The following is a 21,483-nucleotide window of genomic DNA, read 5'->3' as shown; positions in this document are numbered from 1 at the left end:
ACCGCCGCTCGTGGGTTGGCCACGAACACGAGCGGACCATGATCACGGAACCCGACCGGTGGGGCCATTTCGCGTTTTCTAAAGTTTTATGTTTCTTTCAGGTTCGCTACCACCAGCCAAGCCCGGTGAGTGAAAACTGTGTGCGTCAATTTGTATTGCCCACTAGTCGCGTTGAAATGGCTGGCTGACTGACACTGACACACCCACCCCTGCAGCACCCCTGAGCGCGGAAATTGGGTAAATGACATAATAAGGAATATGTTGCAAAAAGAATGCATGAAACGTATGATAAATTTCTCCCGCCGGGCATAATAAAGTTATTATGAATTATTATCGCATTGAGTTAAAAATGAAAATAAAGTGTCAAGCTTTGAGTAAAAGGCCGAGACACGTTAAAAACACCGTAAGACGGTAGAAAAGTAAGGTTTGTGGGGTGTGTTAAATTGATATAAAATTTAAACATTTGTTTTTTTTCTTCAAAAAGTCATTTTTACAGTAAAACATGCGAGCAATTTTATCGTAAATTAACAACAGAAAAAAATACGAAAGAAAATAACAAAAATGATAGAAATGCATTGTTGAACAAGCATAGTATTCTATGCAAATAGCCCATGAATGGTAACGATCCTTCAGGCAAACATTCGAAAGCTTCCCTCTTCCTGTCCACAAAGCACTGCAGCAGCAGCTGTTTCTAGGTGAATGGAATGCAAAGATGCACAATTTCGTATCATTTTCCCAATAACCTCTTCTACTGGCTGGCTGTCATCGATCGTTCTCGCTTCAGTTCGTGCTGCAACCATATGCGCGCTCAATCCTCAAGTCGGCATTTGAGGGAGGGACGAAGAGTAAACGAAACAACAAACGAACAGTAAAATATATGAATTCTGTATGAATCTACAACTTATCTCCATTTGCATACATCACGTCTCGCTACACACCCCCAACCCGCCTGCTCCATACGGAGCCAATAAAAGACTACCACCACATACCACATATGTTGCTTTCCTTTCTTTTTTTCAATTTCATCCTCCGATGGGTAGTAAATATCGGTATTCACATCCTAACAGTTATCCTTCCTATCAAGTGAACGTGAAAAGGGCAGGTTAAAGTCTGCTGGCCACCATTCACAGCCAGACGACGGAAGCTTCCTATCCCTGCTCCGTTTACATTTTAAATGCAGCGTTTTTCTTTTATTTGATTTCATGATTTATGAGTATGAATTGGCAAGCCTTTTCTGGGCACACAAGTGGTCAGAGCGAGCATTATTAATGGAAATTGTCGGTTTGCATCCAAACACTGAAGTGAAAAATTCATTACGAACAAATTTGCTCCGCTGCGCAATCCCGTCTTGTTATCACCTTCACCTTCAGCACACACCTGCAGCACACACACACGTGCAAACAATTAGGCAGCATATTTTGCGGTACTTACACCGCCTGCCATCCCTCTTTTCCCATTATCGTCCACTTCTTACGGACTGGTAAAGCGAGACGCATCAAGCTTCCAAAACAACACACAGAACACGCAAAGGCAACATGTGCTCTTGGTAGTAAATTTACACCGACCCGTGCACCCGTGCTTCCCCGTCTACTGCTGCACGGGCTACTGCTGCTGATTATTGAGAAGCCAATAGATGGTATGCCTGCATAATGTGGTGAAACGCTGGGAGATGGCTTGCGCGGCGCACAAGTGGTACGACGATGATGCCCTAACCCACTTATCACGAAACAAGCTGGCTCGCTTCTATGAAGTGGCTTCTGACCGATGATGCTCTGCAACCGGCGGTACTACCACTTCTTACTACCGAGTGCGCGATAGAGATAGAGAGGGAGACAGAGAGTCCTAGCTGACCTTCCTAGATCGTTCCGGCATAACCTTGGTTAGCCACAGATGGTCGAGAGGTGCAATCCCAGGCACTAGCCTCACGCCACCTACACTGCTACGAAGCGCCACAGTGCCCCGAGGAAACTAATTTCTTCCGAAAGATTCACTAAAGTGTGCCTGGATGCTGACTCCTGGGTTCGGGCACCGCGGAAAGAAAGGGTAAAAGAATCTACAAGCACCTTTCCATTCCACTTTCGTAGCTCGCAGCGCGCATCCTTTCCAGACACCCAGAAGAGGATATGCTGAAACATTTCGTACTCTCGGCGCACGAAACGAACTAGTTTTCCACGTACGAGTGTGTGCGCGCTGCCTACTACACCCCAACCTGCTGCCATTCTGCTTCTCCAAAAAACCCGGAACAATTCTGAGTGGTTGCCTGGGTGCACCGGGTGCACTTAGAAACATCGGATGTGGTTTTGTGCCGGCAGTGTTCCCGAACAGTGTTCACCAGAGCTACAAGAGTTGTCTGACTGTGTGTCTGTCTGTCTGTGCCGTCCTTTCAACCGGTCCCTGTCGCCCCGCAAAAAGTCGGTGAGGTTGCGAGAAGCGGAATGCATCCTAAAATGCATTAATATACCGGAACACCGTTGCTCTTACTTCCCCCTGCTGCTGTGTTACGTTGTAATCGTACGGATGATAGCAACAACCATCCCTAGGAGACGAATAGGAAAAAAATAAAACACCAACCCAACAGGGGGCGGTGCCAGTGCATTCGAAACAGGCTAAGCGGTGTTAAGTATGGTGAAAAGGAAGTGCGACGAAGTGGCTGGCAGGCGGCAGGGCTTGTAGAGCCGAGGCGGTTACTTCGTGTGGTTGTTGTTGCGGCTTCGAACCAGCAGCAGCTGAATGCAGAATGGTCCCAACACATATGCATCCCCATGTATGGGTGGTTTAATTTTAGTTTTAAGTTTTTTTCCCCACCATGCTCTTTCCTTCTCTATCCCTGAGGGGTGTGTGAATGTGCTTCCACCAGTACACGGTGGAATACGGAAGCACGATGCATCCTAGGAAAAGTGGAATGTATTTTCATACACCACCGCCTCCGCTACCGCGCTCCATCGTCCGCTTTGGTCCGGAACTAATGGAAGGGAACATCCGGTAAGAATGTATCGTTCGATTAGATGCCGCTCCTGTGAGCTGATGTATCGAATAAAAAGCAACATACGATCATCGATTTCACTGCTGTGTGCTGATAGGGGGGAACAGCGGTGTGTGTGTTGTGTACGCAAGCATTTTGTTCTTCCTTTCCCTCATCCGCAAGGACGAAAAAGTGTGAGAGCAAAAGGGTAGTTGTAGTGTACACCAGTATGGAATGCTTAAAGTTACGATGTGTGAAAATGTTGCGGCTGGCCAACAGAACACCACTGCCGGAAACGAAAGGGAGGAATGATGTGTGGAACGAGATTTGCTGGAGGTTTTGGATGAAGAGACGCTTTTGAAAAAACGGGGGCACAATCTGTGGAAAAATATTTACAGTCTGTTTGCTCATTCTCTCTCTCTCTCTCTCTGCTGTTGCCTTTTCGCTAACTGGCACATCCCGTATGCTGGTTGCAATGATGCAATCCTCTTGGCGTACTAACGCCAACCCCATCTTCCTTTCTCCTTCTGTCGGTATGTGGGTTGGATCCTCGTGTGCCTTGATCCTTGATGCCGATGCCTGTCGGGTGTGTTCCGTTCTGTCGGTCGTTGGGAAACATGCAAGCAGAAACACACCATGACACCATCGGGTGAACCATGCATCTAGTCTACACCATAACCATCATCATCGTCATCGGCGACCACCGATGTAGCAGCAGCATCGGCATCATTACTGATCATTGCAAAAGAAGCAACGAGCGGGAGATGGTGCTCACATAGCCACCACCATCGAACACACAGAGTCGTTAGAAAAATGGGGTGAAAGCGAAGGATATGAAGTGCACCTCAAACACACATACACGTACATCGCTAGATACATCAACAGCTGAACCTTCACCTCGCATTTACCGAGATGCACACACAAATTGCAGTTTCGTGAGAAGATGCAGACACACGGACACACACACACACCCACCCAACGAGGACCATTCGTTGCATCTGACACAAATCCACGCGCAATGTGCAACAAAATGTTTGCCGGATGTGAACAAAGCGAGCGCAACACGGAAGTTGGGGATAGTCTCCCCCAATGGTCCGTGGTTTGGACGAGCACGAAACGCCCAGCGGAGTCTTTTGCAAGGGGTGGTGGTGGTGTTCATGATTTTGCACCGACCATTGTGCTTTTGCAGCTACATTTGAAGAAAGGGGCCTGCAAGGCGTTGTACTTCGTGCTAGGACGTGTAGGGGAGTTAACTTCGAGAGGACATACGATGGAAACTATCACCCGGTACGGTGCAATAGCGGAAGTGCTTGCAAGCAGCTAAAAATGGTGAAGGCCAACGCGCGTAATGTAAAATACACGCACAAAAACTGATAGATCACATTGCTTCACCCTCGTCCATTCGTTTGTAGTTGCTCTTTTTATGAAGCTTAGTATAGCAGTAGGTAATATGTCGTTTCAAGGGTATCGTTAGCAGGGGGTTTCAATGCAGATTCTCATAATGGGGCCCTTCACGATTCTAGTCAGCTTTTTGTATGGACAGTTTGACAGTTGGAGACTAAAATCATGAAAACACTCCATACAAAACCACACACAAAACTAGCTTGCAATTTTAAGTCTAGATTATTCTAGCCTCAAAGCTAGAATTAGATTCGAGTACCTGCTCGAAAATATCAAAACAAGGTGTTGTTTATATTTATCCCAAGGTGCATTGAAGAGATCTGGTGATGGAATCCAGAATCAAAGTGTATGTAGTCCAGGTGGTCTCATAGCATGTTTTTCACAATCAAATTTGAATATCACTTTTTGACAGTATGGGTGAAAATTTTTGTTCAATAAAGCTTTCTTGAGGCTTGACGAATACACAAAACATTCTTAAAATCCTCATTTAGAAGCAGAAGCGATAAAAATTAGCCTTTCAATTCATACACTATGGGATAAGCCCACCTGTATATTACACCCACTTAGATAGCTGCTCGAAAACTGCTATACTATGCAAACAGCTGACATGCTGAAATTACGAACTTAAAACGGAAAGGGCCCCAATGTTAGAACACTTTCATGACACTTTCTTAGGGGTAGTGATCTTTTTGGGAGGGAATTTTATTGGAAATTATTGTTGGATAAGCCCGTCGAAAAATTGTGCCTTGGAGTCCAATTCCCAACATATAAAGTTAACTTGCCTTATGGGAAGATCCTATGAAAAATGATATGAAAAATACTTTCATATAAAAAAACATTGGAATTCACGACAAATTTGACATATCCTTCTAAATTAACATGAGATGCATTGTATTCAATGCAGTGTTGGGGCGGTCCCGTGGTACAGTCGTCAACTCCAACGACTCAATAACATGCCCGTCATGGGTTCAAGCCCAGAATGGACCGTCCCCCCGTAGCAAGGATTGACTATCCGGCTACGTGGCAATGAATTAAGTTTCGAAAGCCTGTATAGGCCGGCATGTCCGCGTAGGACGTTACGCCAAATAAAAGAAGAAGCATTGTATTGTATTCATGCCTTGAAAACCTTACACCGATATTAAGTTTATTAGGTCAATAACATATTTCAGTTTAAATACTATTTTTTGGAAACATTAAATTATTTAAAATTTTGAATTTTTAACACAGTAAATTTTTAACTGATTTACTTGAAATGATAATCTACTTTCTCATTGTACTACTACCTATTGTACTGAAAAATACTCTTTTTTCTAAATTGATTGTGATTATCACACCCACTCCAAGACACGACAACACTGTCCAAATCGCTTACACAGTTAGCCCAGGGAAATGGCTTGTCTAATCACTAGGGTAGGTGTCATAAATCTATCTCTCACGCTCATAAGTTTCATAATTTCAACCACCAGAGCAAAACCACTTCGTACATATATATATCGCCATCTCCTTCGTTCGCTCTCTAAAGTCCATTCCACCGAAAACCATCAATTTTCTCATGGCCAACCGAGCGAACGCCCGTCTCAAAACCACCCAACCACCGCAGCGAATGGCTAGACTTTGCACGCGAACACTCACCAGAACATGACCATAAAATGTGTGGCCATCATGTCGTGTGGAGAGAGGGGAAAGGGGACATTTGACTCAGCGGCCCACGGCGGACGACGACGTGGGTATGATATGCAGCTCTAACCGCTTACGAGTGAACTTTTGCACTCGAACCTCACAGCATACGCTTGGTATCCGGGCATTCGACCCATACACACACACACACACACACACTTGAGCACTGGCGCTGAGTCCCGTGCTGTATTAAGTGCAACAAATTTATGATTATGATTATGTAGAAAGTTCTCGATCTCGGCGACGCGGATGGGGAAAAGCGATGCCGCCGTTTTGGAGCTGCCGTTTGGGCCACACACAATGGTGGCACAGTTCCCGCTTCGTGGTATATCTGCTCTATCCACTACCGCTCACAGTAGTGTTTTGCACTATTTGCTTGCCATTTGGTGGACATCGTTCGGCATCAGTGTGACCAGTTTTATGCATCCTCCTCACTTGACTGGCGGTGGCCCTACGTTCATAACGTATTTGATGTATTAAATTGTATTGTTATCGTAATTTATTACATTGTGAGCGAGTTTTCTCGCTTCACTGCCTGCAAACGAAGCCGGATTTTCTTTGCCACGTAGCAACAGCCGTGGTGGGTCAACAGTAGGGTGTCGACGAGGAGTGAAAAACGGAAAAGAAAGCACCATTTTGGCACCATCAGCAGTTACTTTGCTTGCACACAGTGAAAGCGATCCGGCAGAAAAGGCAGACTTTTCATTCCTGTGTGCGCGCCTGTCGATGTGGACTGGAAGCATCATTCAACACATTTTAGCACCACCTCTTTAGGTTGCGGTCAAGTGGGAACGAAAAAAAAACAACAGAAGAACAAAACCATCCAGCGCAAATCCGGTGGTATCAATTTTGGCACAAAAGTGTGTTGGGTCAGCTCGTTTTAACCATATCTTATCCTTCACATTAAGTAAATGTGCCTTTGAAATGGATTGCTTTTTAATTCCAGTGAACCTCGAAATTGTACATCGAAAAGAGGAGAGCATAATAGTAAATTAAACAAAATATATATTTTGAAGCTATCGATGTATGGTTAAAACGGTAGGTCTTCTTCTTCTTCTTTTTGGCTCAACAACCGTTTGTCGGTCAAGGCCTGTCTGTACCACTTGTGTGGGGTTGGCTTTCAATGTCTTTTAGATTACCCACCATAGCAGGATAGTCAGTCCTGCGTATGGCGGCACGGTCTAGTTGGGGCTTGAACCCATGACGGGCATGTTGTTAAGTCGTACGAGTTGACGACTGTACCATGAGACCGGCAAAACGGTAGGTCACAATTGAAATAAAAACGCTTCGTAGATTATGCAGCAACATAGTACATTGTAGCAACTAATTTCACTTATGCATTACACTTCAAACGGTACAGACGGAACACAACCAAAAGAGCTCCAGGTAGGAAAAGTTTGTCCGGAAACCATATAACCGAATCCCGATTCCAGCGCTCGAAAGCTTATGCTGCTAATCCCGATCCGACTGCATACACATGTCCTCTTGTGCCAAGCTGGTGCTACAAATGGATGTTTGCTGCTGCGGTATGTTTTAGTGGTTGGTTGGGATGTTGGTGATGGTGTCATGCCGCTCTCACCGTCACACCAGCAATAACCTAGTTGGCTACCGAAAAACTTCCACTGCGGTGGCACGGTGGTAGGTGCGCACGGTTGCAAAGGGATAAGGGAGAAAGCCGTCGTTATAGATGTGCTTCTTAATTGATAATAAATATAAAATAATAAAACGAAATTGCTCGTAGCCGACAGGAATACCAATTACGATTGGAGTGTCACCAGAAGTGGCAGAAGTAGCAGTGTGGTGGATCGTTGAATGTGCGCCTTGGTGTGGAATTATCGATCCTAGTCTGAACTTGGCATGGCTTTTGTTTTGCTCCTCATTTCTACTAAGTCGCCCGGTGCTCGTGTGTTTGCGATTGCAGTGAAGTGCAGCCAGAAGCCGTTTTGCTTTGATTCAGATAATGCCAACTCTGCGTAGCCGCTTTTCCAAATGAACGAACGCATCGAATAAAGCAAGGAGGACATTTGGCCAGTAGTCGCAAGAAGATTTAAGCTGCGTAAGTTTGTTGGATTAGTGGCCCTCAAAGCATTTACTTCCACTTCATGAGCACACAGGCAATGGAAACGTTCAAACAGCCATAGCGAAAACAGCACATGTGGCGGATTTTATTCTGCAATTCTTTTTGTAATTTAATTCTAGGCTTATATAGTGCTTTATATATGCTCTGTTCGTTAACGCCATAATTTCTATATCACAAGAAAAGATGTCTGGATGAAGACATAGAAAATATGTAACTAATTTAAGGGAATATTATCGAGTCACAGGTTTATGTTTTATGATTTAAAAGAAATTGGAGACTTGAAAAATTAAATTGTTTCGTAACTTGTGAAACATAGCAACTAATGTAGTTAAACAAGAAAAAGAAAATGTCCAATTCACTTAAACATTGTAGAAAGAAGCACACGTTTATATTGGTTAAACCGCCTGAATTGATCCAGTCTGTTTGATATTTCCTATTTGGTCTTCGAAGCCAGCGCCTTTTGTCCCAATGTGGCGATTTTCATGGCCATCACAATTTCCTCCACGGAAAAGTGACGAAAAGACCTTCCATAGTGCACAAAAGCACAAGCTAATAAAATAAAGCAATTTACTTGAACGATCACTGAATGTGCGACATTACAGCTGGCAGCCCATCTCCCAATCGGCGACAGTGAGGAGTACGACTGATAATAGAATAATACGCTTCGTCTCCCTCTGCTCCTTCGTCGTATGCTGTGCTGGTTGCGAAATCCAATCAAACAAACCGTACGCGTACGTGTGCGGATGATGTTTATTTCGAAAGAAATAAATAGCTCGCCGTATCGATGACAAACAGAAGTAAAAGCACGATAATCATATTTGGCTTTGGGAAGGAAAATAAAAACCCTCTCTGTAGACGAGCGTTTCTATCTATGACAGGGGGAGTAGTTTCCTCATAGCACCAACAATTAGGATTCCTTTTAATACGACGAATTGAGGAGCGTAATTCCTATAACGTTAATCCAGCAACGATTATAGCTGATAAAGATATTCACTTACCATAACATAATGTCTCTGCATTTCTGTTTTTTCACTCGCCAGCTTATCACATTCGAGTTTTAGTCTGCAACGAAAGAAAATGTAATACAACATTAGCTATTTATGTATGATTCAGTCTACACAAGTCTTCAAAAAATCAGTTCATTAACATTAACGTGTTGCACTCCTCATATTTACTTCACATTTTACTATTTTACTTCACAAAAACCGCGATAAATCTTTACACCTGTAAAGTCTCTTACGGAATGTTGCAGTTATGTTTATTCGGAAGGGTATATAAAAACCAAGATGCATCAAATCGTACCCTTATCGTACCCCAGAATGTTTGTGAGTATATTTTTCCATCTAACAAACGGGATGCTTCATGAGCAAATAAAGAATTACAGGTATAATCTAACTAGAAGATGAGAAAAACATCACTCTCATGCCATCATCGATGAAGAAGCAGGAGTAGATGGAATATAGCAATGCAAAAACGTATGGAAAACCCTACCAAAGCAAACACCTACCATCGTCTACAAGCGACGAACACGATTGAGTTTTTCTTATTTATTTACTCACAATTTAAGATACATGGACAAGCGACGGGGACTTGCTAACCCGCATTGCAAAAAAACCGCATCCAGATACACGGCGGTAACAACTTCGGTAAGGTTTGTCAGGTTTTTTGGACCCAAATGGACGGAAACATCCATCTCAGCAGCATCAATCCTGTGCCGTGTGGTACTAGAAACAGAAAATGTAAAAAAAATGTACATTTTCCCCCATTAAACTCTTCTGTTTTGACGTTCCAGCGAGGATACACTCCAGGCAAACACATCGTGCGGAGAGAATGTGAACTGTATTTAGCACGGCAGATTTGTTGATGTAGCAGCGTTCGGCGCTTGTTTCTTTGTTTCGACCTTAGCTCAGGAGGAGAGAGTGTGACCAGGGGGCCGCGACCGCACATCATTCGTGTGGTTTTTGTTTTTACTTTGGTGTGTCTCATTTTTCACCTCTTTATTTACCTTTTCATCGATTCCAGCTGTGATGTGTGTTAGTGTGTGATTTAGTTGACTTTTTTTTATCATGCGGAATGATAGTTTCACATCCACAAAAGAGAGGAAAATCAGGCTTTTCAAGGGAACACACATACTGCGAGTGTGGGAAAACGTAGTCAACTCTACTTTTTTATTCGTGTTTTGTTTGTTCATTTTTTATTCACTCTGCAACACTCTGGAGTTTGTGTAAGTTTGTGCTTTTCGTACGACAACTTTCTGTGACTGTAATTGTTTTTTCATAGTTTTTCACAAACCAAGTTAGTGGTTTGGTTTAGTGTAAAATGCATTGGAATAGTGAAGGATGTTAAGCATAAGGCTCAACTTCGAATTGAAATTGAATAACGTACTCCATCATGCAGTTTTTTGCTTGTTTGTTTCAATATTAATTTCCTGAACAAAATATGTTAAGCAACACAGATTCATATTAAGTAATCCACAAAAACATACAAAACTATAATCAAAGATTTTAACTGATAGTTCTAACTAAAATGATAGTATTTAACAATATTCCTAGTAAACATAACATGGCATCTAAAATGACAATAGCTAGAATGTAGTATTAATTTTATAAAGTTCAAATATATTTTAACTGTAATGTAACTTTTTAGAGTTACAGTTTATATTACTTGCACTAACCATGGTTCACATCTTATTAAAAATATAGTACATTCATTCACTGACTTCACAGTTTAAAATATGAAGAAGCAATAAATGGGAAAAGTTAAAAAGCTTTTAGCTAAAATGACATAATTATAAAACCGTCAGCACAAGTTTTGCCTAAACCATTACATCATTGCAGGACTTTTTGTAAGTTGGCAAAAGTGTAAGCTATTTCTAATTTGTTTTGCTCGATCAGCTACCTAATTTCTGTCAATATGCGTATTGATTGATTTTATCTTCTACCACTGAGCAACAACAATATCACACACACCTGCATGGAAAATAAACACTCCCTTTGTTTTCCACTGTAATCACCTTGATTGCTTGTTCAAAAGATTCCCCGGTGTTGCTGGTTGGGTGGATGGGTGTATAGCCTGTTTTTTTACTCTTTCAAAAAGATTTTCATCCTACGCTCATATAATCCTCAGCGGCCACCACTTTCCACGAATGTTGGATGAATTCAAAACGCTTCAAAACTTTTGCACGGGAGGGGCTCGCGGTAACGAAACATCCTATTTTTCCTTTTTTTTTTAAAATCGCCTAAACATGGGATCCGCCGGTTCGTTTATTCTTTTCAGGTTCCGCCGCGTTGAAATGGTTCAAAAGGGACTGGGGATAAAGAAAGAGAGATTTGCAATCTGTGCCGGGATATTTTAACAGCCACCCCCCTACACACACGCGCGCGCCTTAAGCCCTAAACTCTCCGGTCAGGGTAGACGCGCGAAGAGGGCACAACACGCAAATGGATCGGCAATCCCTAGCGCCCGGGAATGGAACACGGATCTCTCGAACACGAATGAATATTAATCGACCGTACACATAAACACAAACACACATACATACATACACACATATATACACTTTCCCTCGGTGTAAAAAGGCCGATGGATTCGCCTTTCCGGAAGGTGATGGTGGTGGCAAGTGATTTAATTTGTATCCATTAGCAAAGCGAAAGAAGAGGAACACGGCGGATATGATTCGTTTTCCCCGCTTTTCAATACCATCGCGCACCCTTCTACTAGGCAAACGCGCGGCCGAAAATTAACACAGTAAGTGAGATCCTTACACGGGCGCACTGGAGGGTTCTGGAGGGTTTACGGGTTTTTATTTTGATACCGTAACCTCGAAGCCGGAACATTGGAAGTTTGGTTATATATTTTTCTTTTCTTTTCTAACGCCATCCTTCTTTTCCCTTGCTTTGGTGTGTGCTGATTTTTACACCGTTAGGGCAATTTTTTATTTCTTTCTTTTTAATCGCAATCGCTGGCATGATTATTATTCACTTCACGTCAGATTTTTTTTCTTCTAAGTGCTTCCTTTTTAGCGTTTCCCCCGTTGTTGCCGGAATGTGTTTGGCCGCATAAGCCGCACATAGAGAGAGACAGAGAGAGCTCCCTAGTCACTTTGAACATTACACCCTAAGGAACAGTTTATGCGGGGAAATCTGTTCATTATGATTGTTTCGAACAAAAAAAGGGGTTCCGGTTTTTCACAACTAACAAATCGATTGGTACTTGGGTTGATAGCACTGTTTTTTTTCAATGGATACGCTTTCAATATACCTTTTGATTTATGATTTTTTGTGTGAACGAGATTGCTTGTTTCGTGGTTTAGATATTGTTTTCGGAAGTATCCTCTCATCCGCGAACATGACTCATGCCGATGGGAAGCAATGCGATACACCTCAAAATTATAGAGTAGGGGACATCATTTTCTGAAACCTAAATTCCGATTTTCAAGTTTTAAATACATGATTGATATTTGTAGCAATTCGTGCAGCAAAGCAACTAACGGTCACCCTTAACGAACCGCATAGTGAACAATACACATCGTTTCATTCAAATTATTTAAATAACTAAACCTCCAATGCTTCCCTTTCGAATGGGAGGATATAATCGTAATAACAATAACGTGCAAATGCACAACTCAACCACAACCGATCCACACAGCTCTACACAACCGCTACTACAAGGAGAGAAAGTGAAGTAGCGTGTGGGTTGTTAGGGCGGGTTTCGAGTTTCTTTCCTACTTTTCTACATAATGTAGCCTATGAGAGGACATGAAAATTCATTTTTCTCCAACGATTCCTTCCTCATTCTGCACCAGACAACCAATACACATGTGGGTTGTACCAACGATGTCTCCGCTACCACTACCACCAACGATATCGTTTTCTCGCACAAAGCTTCCAGCGATGTTGCTATGGAAGGCACAGATTGAATCTGGAATCGATTTTCCACACCCATACCCACCCAACCCAAACGTCCCGGAAGCTATCTAATCGCTCTTCCAATCTTCCATATCCTTACCCTGTGCGCTTCCCGCCGCCGTTTTCCTTCACAGAATAATTCCAGGCGGCATTGGAAATAGCAACAGCGCTACCTTCTTTCATTCCTCCCCACTCCCCTCCTCTTTGGTGTCATTTCTTTTGGCTTTGTTTGCAATGTTCAACACGATCAACATCTATTCCACTTATTGAGTCGATTGAAAACAGTTGCCCTCTTTACACATTCGACCACTTGGCGCTGCTGCTGTGGGTTCGGCGCAGACGACTACTACTACCACTACCACTACTACCTCGACGAAATCGCTTCCCTTTTCGACCGTTTACTTACAATTCGAGCGAACCAGCGGACCGCTGTGTCTGTGGTGCTTCAATTTCCAGTGCCACCGTCAGGAGCGGAGGAAAAGGAGAAAAGTGAACTGAGTGGACACAAGTGTACTCGAGTGCGAGATTGTGACTTTATTTGTAATGCAGCGGCAGAATGTCCTAGATAAAGTTACAGCCGTCGATTTCGGGACGACCGCTCGCTCTCCTCGGTGATGCGCTAAAGGCGAAGCGGAGAAGCGGCGATAAAAGTAAATACCGATGTCCGTCTACCTATATCCCACCTTCCCCTCTCTTCTTCTCGAGATCATGCTAGCAAAAACGCAAACTTTTCACGTGTCGGCAGTGCCATTACACACCCTATGAACTGTTGAGCGTAGTTCTGGCTTTCTATCTGCAAAAGGGGATTACAGGAGAGAGTTTAATGGAAAAGAAAAACAAACTCAGTGTTTGGGTAAAACACTTTGATAAAGCATTTAAATTGTTTGCATCACACTTTGAAAGATTGCTTTCAAATAATCAAATTCTACATTATTGGTCAGTTCATTTTTTCCGATGAATATACCATTTATTCTTCAACAGCAATAAGCATCTAATGCAATATAAAAACACGTTTTCATTCAATCACCCACCTATACCTATCGGTGACCACAATCTCACCTAAAAAGCTTACAATTCTCCTACTGATTCTTATCGAACCAAATCGATCGTTCCCCTCGGCCGAAGGTTGTCATCGTGAATCAAGATATTAATGACGTCCCAGTAACGCAGGCAGAGGCAGAGCGGCATTGCGCAAATAATCTTCCAAGATATGGCGGCGATGGCGAACAGAAAAAAAAGATAGGAAGCGCCAGCAGAATACAAAAAAAAGGAACGCACGAAACGAACCCCAAACCACTGAACCAGAAATGAGGAGGAACCGTGTGTACAAGGACGAGGGCAAATTGATGAGCCAGGAGGAAGGACTATAATAACAATAATATTTGATTCCCGTTCAACCGACGCAGGGGCAGCACGCAGCAGCAGCAGTTCCGCTCGCCAACACGCTGTTCTGTCCTCGACCCAACAAAAGCAAACCCATCCACAGCCAAAACGCGTGCTCTTACCCTGCCCTTGCTCTCACGTGCGCGTACCACCAAAACCGAAATGCGAAGCAGGGGATCGAAAACTGTGAACAAAGCAAATCGACACTTTTTGTGTGTATGTGCACAGCCCGCAGGAGCACGTTAACACGAAGGGAGAGAAGAAGAAAAAAATACACGGATCCCCCTTGTAAACGAGGGGAGGAAGGAATCAAAGTCCCTTTTCCGACGGGGCGAGGGACACGATACCGGTGTGTTACCGCTGGGGGATGAAATCACATACGCGAATTAATAGGGGTCGATTGGTTGGTCGACTGGTGAAGGAAAAATCCGTAGAAGTACCGAAACCAAACAAGCTACACACACACGCACACATTGACACACAAAACTGACAGCTGGCCTCGGGGTTGGGTATTTGTTGTGAGCTCTTCTGCCATCCACACACACACACACACACACACACACCACACACACACACACACACACACACACACACACACACACACACACACACACACGCGCGCAAGAGAGGCAAACGAGTGCTCTGCGCGCTAAAGTGGTCATAATGATGGCACAGGAAACGGTAACGGGCAACGAAAGGGAAGCAATAATGACGGTGAAAAGGAGCAGAATTAGGTATGGGTAGGGTAGGGCCCGACGACGAAACACACCGGTATTTGCGAATCACAGGGCAGGGCAGCAGGAGGAGGAGCGGAGAGGCTAAAATCCTATAAAAGCGCTTTCCCGACCGGAAAATGCGCACCCGGGATGGTGAAAAGGCGGGACACGGCGGAACGAAAGGTAGCGACGTGAAAGAAAAGTTAACAATTTTAGCGCCGTTGTCACGAAACGAACCCACCGCACACACACACTTACCCCCCCCCCCCCCTCCGCATGACACCATCCCGAACAGGGGGAAGCCGGGAAATGGAATAGGGTCGCGTCACACACATATCGGATCGCCCGGCAGGAGATATTATGGGAAAGCCGTTTGTGTGTGCGCGCTGTGTTGGTTTGTAATGCTGAGGAGGGAAACAAACACGCAGCACGGACGGACGGACGGACGGACGGGTGTGGCGTGTGCTGCGTCGAAATGTGGCAGCCTGAAGGGTGTAATTGAAATATAAATAGAAAAATCGGGCCCGCGTGTGCAAATAAGGCCGAAGCGAGATTAATAACTAACCGAACTGTGCCGGTTGTTGCTGTTGAGACGGTTTCGGGTGAACCGCCTCAGCTCCTCCGAAGGGAGGGGAGTTAAGCATGGGTTGGAAATCCTTCCAGGCAGAAAGAGAAAGGTAGCCAATGACCAGGGAAAGAGGACCAAGCCAAACAGGCTAAAAGTTACACTCCTCGCCATCCGTTGTTATGGTGGGCTGGCTGAAAACGAATTAGGATAAACGAACGCGCCACGGGCACGGGGAGAGTTCATTTTGATCGTGTAGAGAGTTGGCAGGACCTACGATAAGTAACGAAATTACTCACACCCCCCTACCACCCCATTCGGGTCGTTCTTTTTGGCCCTACGCCGAAAACAATCATGGCTTAACAATTACGAGATTAAGGGTGTTATTTAATTCGTCCTTGTTCGTGCACCACTTCCGGCCATAATGCTACCGTGTGCCTCGTTTATGTCCGTATGCTATTGTACGAGTGGAATTCGATTTTGTTTTTCTCAACGCCGTGCTAATAATCAACCCACAATATTGACAGCTTTTACGGAACCGCTTTCTAATAAGGAAACAGCTTTTGAAGACAGTTTAAAAGGCATCCCATCTGTCGCTAGGCGCTGCATTAGGCACGCACTCGTCCGGGAACGGGCGGCAATAAAAGCCGGCAAACTAGGTGAAACGATTCTTTTCTTTTCTAATCACAATGGACCTCACCAACCAGCCAGCCAGCAGCCAAAGGGCCACAAACGCCATAAGGCAGCAAAAAACATCGCGCCAGAGGATTACATAGCAATAACACGCGGCAGCTGCATCGTCATCATGCTCTCATCGCACGATCGCACACAATCACCTCACCTGGGGGCACGAGGAAGAAGCATCCTCCCTTGCGGTACGGGGTGCAGACAAATCTAAACGCGAGAGGGTGCTGCTGCATTGCCTATTAATTCCATTATTCAAGCTTACAACCTATCCCCTAGTTTCCTTGTGTTTCCTCTTTTCCTTTCTTGGTATTCCGGTAGTCCTTGAAACGTTGCTGCTGCGCTGCCAGGGCTTTTTGGTCGGGTTTTTGTTTTTCTTCCCCTTCGTTTGCCACCTCATTATAAACATTACTGTTTCTCCCTTATCCCGCAGACTTCTACCACCGCCACACCCATTCATCATTTTAAGGCCCTGGCGGTTCAAACTAAACCACCACACACACAATTACAGCCCGCGGCTCGTCGGAAGCGATTCGTTCCGTCTTTCATCGGTGCGCAACCAAGGCGCCACCCATTCCATCGATGTGCCGTAATAATTTGTTATGTGCATAATTTCGATCAAACGTTTTCCGGTTCCGGTGTCCTACTAAGAGGGAGGCAAAAATACTTCCTTTCTTTTTGTCTCAGTTTTTTGTTCTTTCATTCGTTTCAATGCCCTGAATAAGGAAGCACTTTCGATATCTGTACTAAAGAACACTTCCAGGCGCGTTGACCAATAATTGTAGAAAAATTTCATTCTTCATCATGGAACGTCTTATAGCGTATTATAACTTTTTAATACTCAAATCAATAAATTTGGGATAACAAATTGCACACGTTTAAAAGTTATTGAAAGTGTTCAAAAAGTCAAATGGAATTTTAACACAGCCAATGTAAACAAATCTAAATTAACTTTGCCCCCCTGAAGCACAATGCAATGGAATTGTTTGTACGACGTATTGCGCCGGCGGTAATGCTCCTTCATAATTAACAAGCTAATCAATGCGATTAAGGATGTTTATTCACCATATCACCTTAATCACTCTTCTTCACCCCATACAAACACACATACACCCGGCAACGGTTTCAAGTTTGCATCCGATCCGGGAACACACGCAGCCGGCCGGGAACCATTGAAAAGCTAAATCCAGCTAATGTTATTTGATACCTCCAGCGAACCAGCCGTCACCATGTGGCGGGAGTGAGACAGAGGATGGACACTGTTTGGCAGAGACAGAGAGCCCGACAGGGATGAATGATCCGTTGATTGTGAGGTAAACCGTCGTGTCGGGGGCAAATTTCTGACATACAACTCACACGCCCCCAGCAGTCGAAGCAACACCAGCACACAGTAGTAGTAGCTTGTGATGCTATCAATTTCAATTTCTATCCTTCCCAAATTTCCACCACCCACCAACGGGTCGAGGGAGGGGCAAAGGATAGCGATGAGCCGTAAAGCCGTCCAACAGTCGGTGGCGTGGTGCTAGCGGTAATACTAATGACAAGAGTAAATGTGTGCCACACGTGAGCATAATAACAATTAAATTAATGATTACGCGGTGTTCGATTCCCTTGGTTGGCCCCGGGAGCCGGCTGCGACAAGGGCCCGGAGGTCCGATTAACGACAGTGCGCCCGTGCCCGTGCAAGTCGAACCAGTCGGTCTAAGAAGCTTCTGGATTTGGAAGGAAGGGAACACCAACCGTGTTATCCACCAGGTAATCAACTTCTGATCAGCCCGAGAGCCGGGTGCAGCGAAACTGAAACAGCTTACCAGCGAACATACGCTCGAGGGGAAGGGGTTCATGCTTGTGTTCCTAGGTGTGTGGGTATGTGTACACAGTTTGTGAATTTAACATCATAATCAGCTGCTAATCATTTGATTTCGTACTCGAGCGAAGTGAGCGGACAACAAACTGGATCTAGAACCGTTCGTTTGCCGTACTCGTGCAATATTATGGTATTGATTGTTGGATAAAATACAACCGCTGTTGGGTGTTCAGTATAAGTTGGAGACAATAATCCTACTTTTGGAAGGATTACCATTGACTTTGATACGAATATGTTGATAATCCCTGTTATTTGAGTGTGAAATATGTATACGCTCTTGTGAAGCATTCAATTGTAAACGTGGAATGAAAATAAGTCATACTCTATAAACATTTATGCATTGATTAACTAATTTATTTGTTTTATCAACTTTGCAATAGAACAATTTAATTACTAGGCTATTTTATGATCTTATTTACTTCTGACATGGAGTGAAACATTTTATGAAAGAAATGCAATAAAAAAGGAAACTCAAAAAATGCTATAAAAAGGAAACTTCCAATTTCCATGTTTATAAAATATAGAAAAATTTTGCTCAATGTGTATTTGAGCAGAAACAAACTATTTTTTAATGTTTCCAATTGCAAATCGATACTTACGAATGATACTGTGCCTGCAGGAAATTGAATTCTTCTTTAATCCGTTCCAGCGTTTCCGCTATCGTGAACTGGCGCCCCTGGGGAGGCGGTCCCTGTAAAGATAAAATAAAAAGCATGAAAGTATTACGTTGTAAAATTCGGGGTTTTTTTCTCTGTTAGTTAATTATGCAACTCTTAAAGCGATTATCACACCAATAAAAAAAAACAACCCACACGTTCAAAGACAAATGACAAATTAAGGATCAACGTAAATAACAAAAATTTTGAAACCGATCCTTCTTCCTCCACCATTAGTAGGTGCTGCAAACTACCAACCATAGCAGGGGCAAAGGGGATTGAACGCAAACCAACGTTGGTGGCAAACGTCCAACTTGCGGTTGATTCGAACACCCACGAGCGATGCCGCCCATCCTTTTCCCGCCCGACCTCAATTAACTATTTATGCGCACGAATTAAACGTAATTATAGTTAAATGCACCTTCAAATTGGCAGTCATATTATCAAGTTGCTGTTGCTGTTGCTGTTGTTGTTGTTGTTGTTGTTGCTGCTGCTGTTGGTGCTGCTGCTCTTGTTGATATCGCTGTTGATATTGATGATGCGAAAGCAACCGATGGTAGCCGGCCGGAGCCAATTTGTCAACTAGTAACCGTACGCGTTCGGGCGCACACGGTTATCGAAACCACACAAAACAATACAAGTTAGCTGTAAACAATCGAGTTTTTCTCTTACAACAGAGCACTTAAGGCCCTTTTTTGGCCGAAACGTTTGCACGCCGCTTATAGGCGTTTGTAGAACTTTTACACTGTTGGCACTTTTGTATAGGAAAATCTATATTATGTTTTTCGATTTTTAATTTCAAGCTATAGACACACTTCAATACTTCACTACAAGAGATCCAAAAAGGTTACATAGTTAACACTTCATCAATCAATAGGCATATGACCACTGTATTGTTTGATTCGTTACAAGATCACGCAAACAAAAAAACATGGATAATTAACAGTCTATGACATTGACATTCCCCATTTTTTCTATAAATAGCAATTAAAAAGGCTGCAACAAATATGCACAACGCGCATGATGCGTTATCTTATAACACAATAAACACCAACATTACAAACCGTACGTTCTTCCCCTTCCGTTCGTGCAATTCGCCCACAGTCGCCCGAGTGAAACATAATTAATTTGATTAATTCCAGTCCTCCAAAGGAGCGCTTTATTGTTTCGTCGTAACAATAATAATGTTTTATTCATTAACTGCCTCCCAAAGCGTAGATAGAGAGAAAGAAAAACACGTAAAAAATGGTATCAATGTCAAACGATTACAAAAAGCTTTAAATAACTTCATGGGAAGCGAGAGCGGTGAATGAAACGCCGACGGACGAGTGAAACAAATCGACAACCATTGCGGTCGAACTAACACGAACCGCCCGTAAAAGAAGAGAAAAAACCCACAATGCAAGCTGCATTCACTGATTAAATACTGTCAAATGAGCATCATCATATCATCCCCTCCCACGCGTACACTCGGCGTTATGCCACTCAATTAAGTGATCATTTGAACTCACACACGGCCAGACGAAGGCCAGAAAACAACCACGACCGCACACATACACTCAAACGAGCACTGTCAGAAAGGACGCCTTTTCCATGACCAGCAAACGATAAACGAGCCTTATTCGCTCTGTAGTCGATGAACAAGCACGGAAAGTTCACGCTTCACTTACAAAAAAGGATACACGTCCGCGAATCCCTACCGTCCCTGGTATGTGTAAGCGTGCATGCGTATGTGTGTGTGTGTGTGTGTGTGTGTGTGTGTGTGTGGTCTTGCTAAGTTAAGAGAGAGAAAGAGAGAAAGTTCCCTCGAAAAGGATACCAGTATGTTCTAGGAAAGCACCCAATTTACAGCACCCAGACGTGCTGTCAGTGTGTTCGTGTGCAATGCAACATAAGACACTGACACGGGCTGAGACACGGGCAAGGCACACGGAGCAAGCGCATCATTGTGGCCTACTCTCGAGGGTTGTTTTGGGGAGGGCCGAAGAATTTTTCCAAACATGTTGGCGGTGTTTTTTCTCTCTTCCCGATTCGAAGCACAGAGCACAGCGGAGCAGTAGTGCGAGCGAAAGACGAGCAAACGAAAGAGATACGATGCGCGCAGCCCTCTGTGTTTGGCTCGTCATTTAGTGACTTCATTTTCACTCGTGACGATGATGATGACAAACACTCTCACTCTCACTTTTGATGACTGCTGCTCAACGTCACAGGACACACACTGTGTACGAATGTATTACATATTTAAACTTCCAGCACACACCCTCGCGCACACACGACTCACGTTTCTCTCCACACAAAACATATCATCGACCATTCCATACACAGCACAGCTACACACACACACACACACACAACTAACACCACGAGCATGACGATGGTGATGATTATGACGATGATGATGATGATGAGGACGAGTCGCTTTTAATGCGATTATTTAATATGCTTTAATAAATGATTAAATTATCCACTGCCTTCAATCACATCAACGACGACCGAGTGGGTGGGTGGATGGCGAAGCGATGAACCACGAGATTACACACTGTCACATGTTTGCCCCGTTGCTCCTACTACCCACCGATGGTCAC

General features: G+C 43.9%; 1 protein-coding gene across 20 annotated transcripts in view; it reads right to left on the bottom strand.

Moving 5' to 3' along the window:
• Positions 1-21,483, bottom strand: part of LOC121589001 (protein groucho-like) — a 193,981-nt gene that overhangs the window by 64,014 nt on the left and 108,484 nt on the right. For 17 of the 20 annotated variants that reach the window (XM_041907508.1, XM_041907517.1, XM_041907526.1 and 14 more), the window contains 2 exons: positions 18,842-18,933; positions 9,119-9,182 (listed from right to left, as the gene is read on the bottom strand). In XM_041907508.1, coding sequence (XP_041763442.1) covers positions 9,119-9,182; positions 18,842-18,933 — 156 coding nt within the window. Of the gene's footprint in view, positions 1-9,118; positions 9,183-18,841; positions 18,934-19,319; positions 19,726-21,483 lie in introns of all 20 variants that reach the window. The other 3 variants (XM_041907523.1, XM_041907525.1, XM_041907524.1) reach the window with 2 other exon arrangements.

This window comes from Anopheles merus, chromosome 2R (genome assembly GCF_017562075.2).
Source record: "Anopheles merus strain MAF chromosome 2R, AmerM5.1, whole genome shotgun sequence".
NCBI classification, from domain to species: Eukaryota; Metazoa; Arthropoda; class Insecta; order Diptera; family Culicidae; genus Anopheles; species Anopheles merus.
The sequence above is the reverse complement of the archived record's forward strand: the minus strand, read 5'-3'. Positions and strand labels throughout refer to the sequence as shown.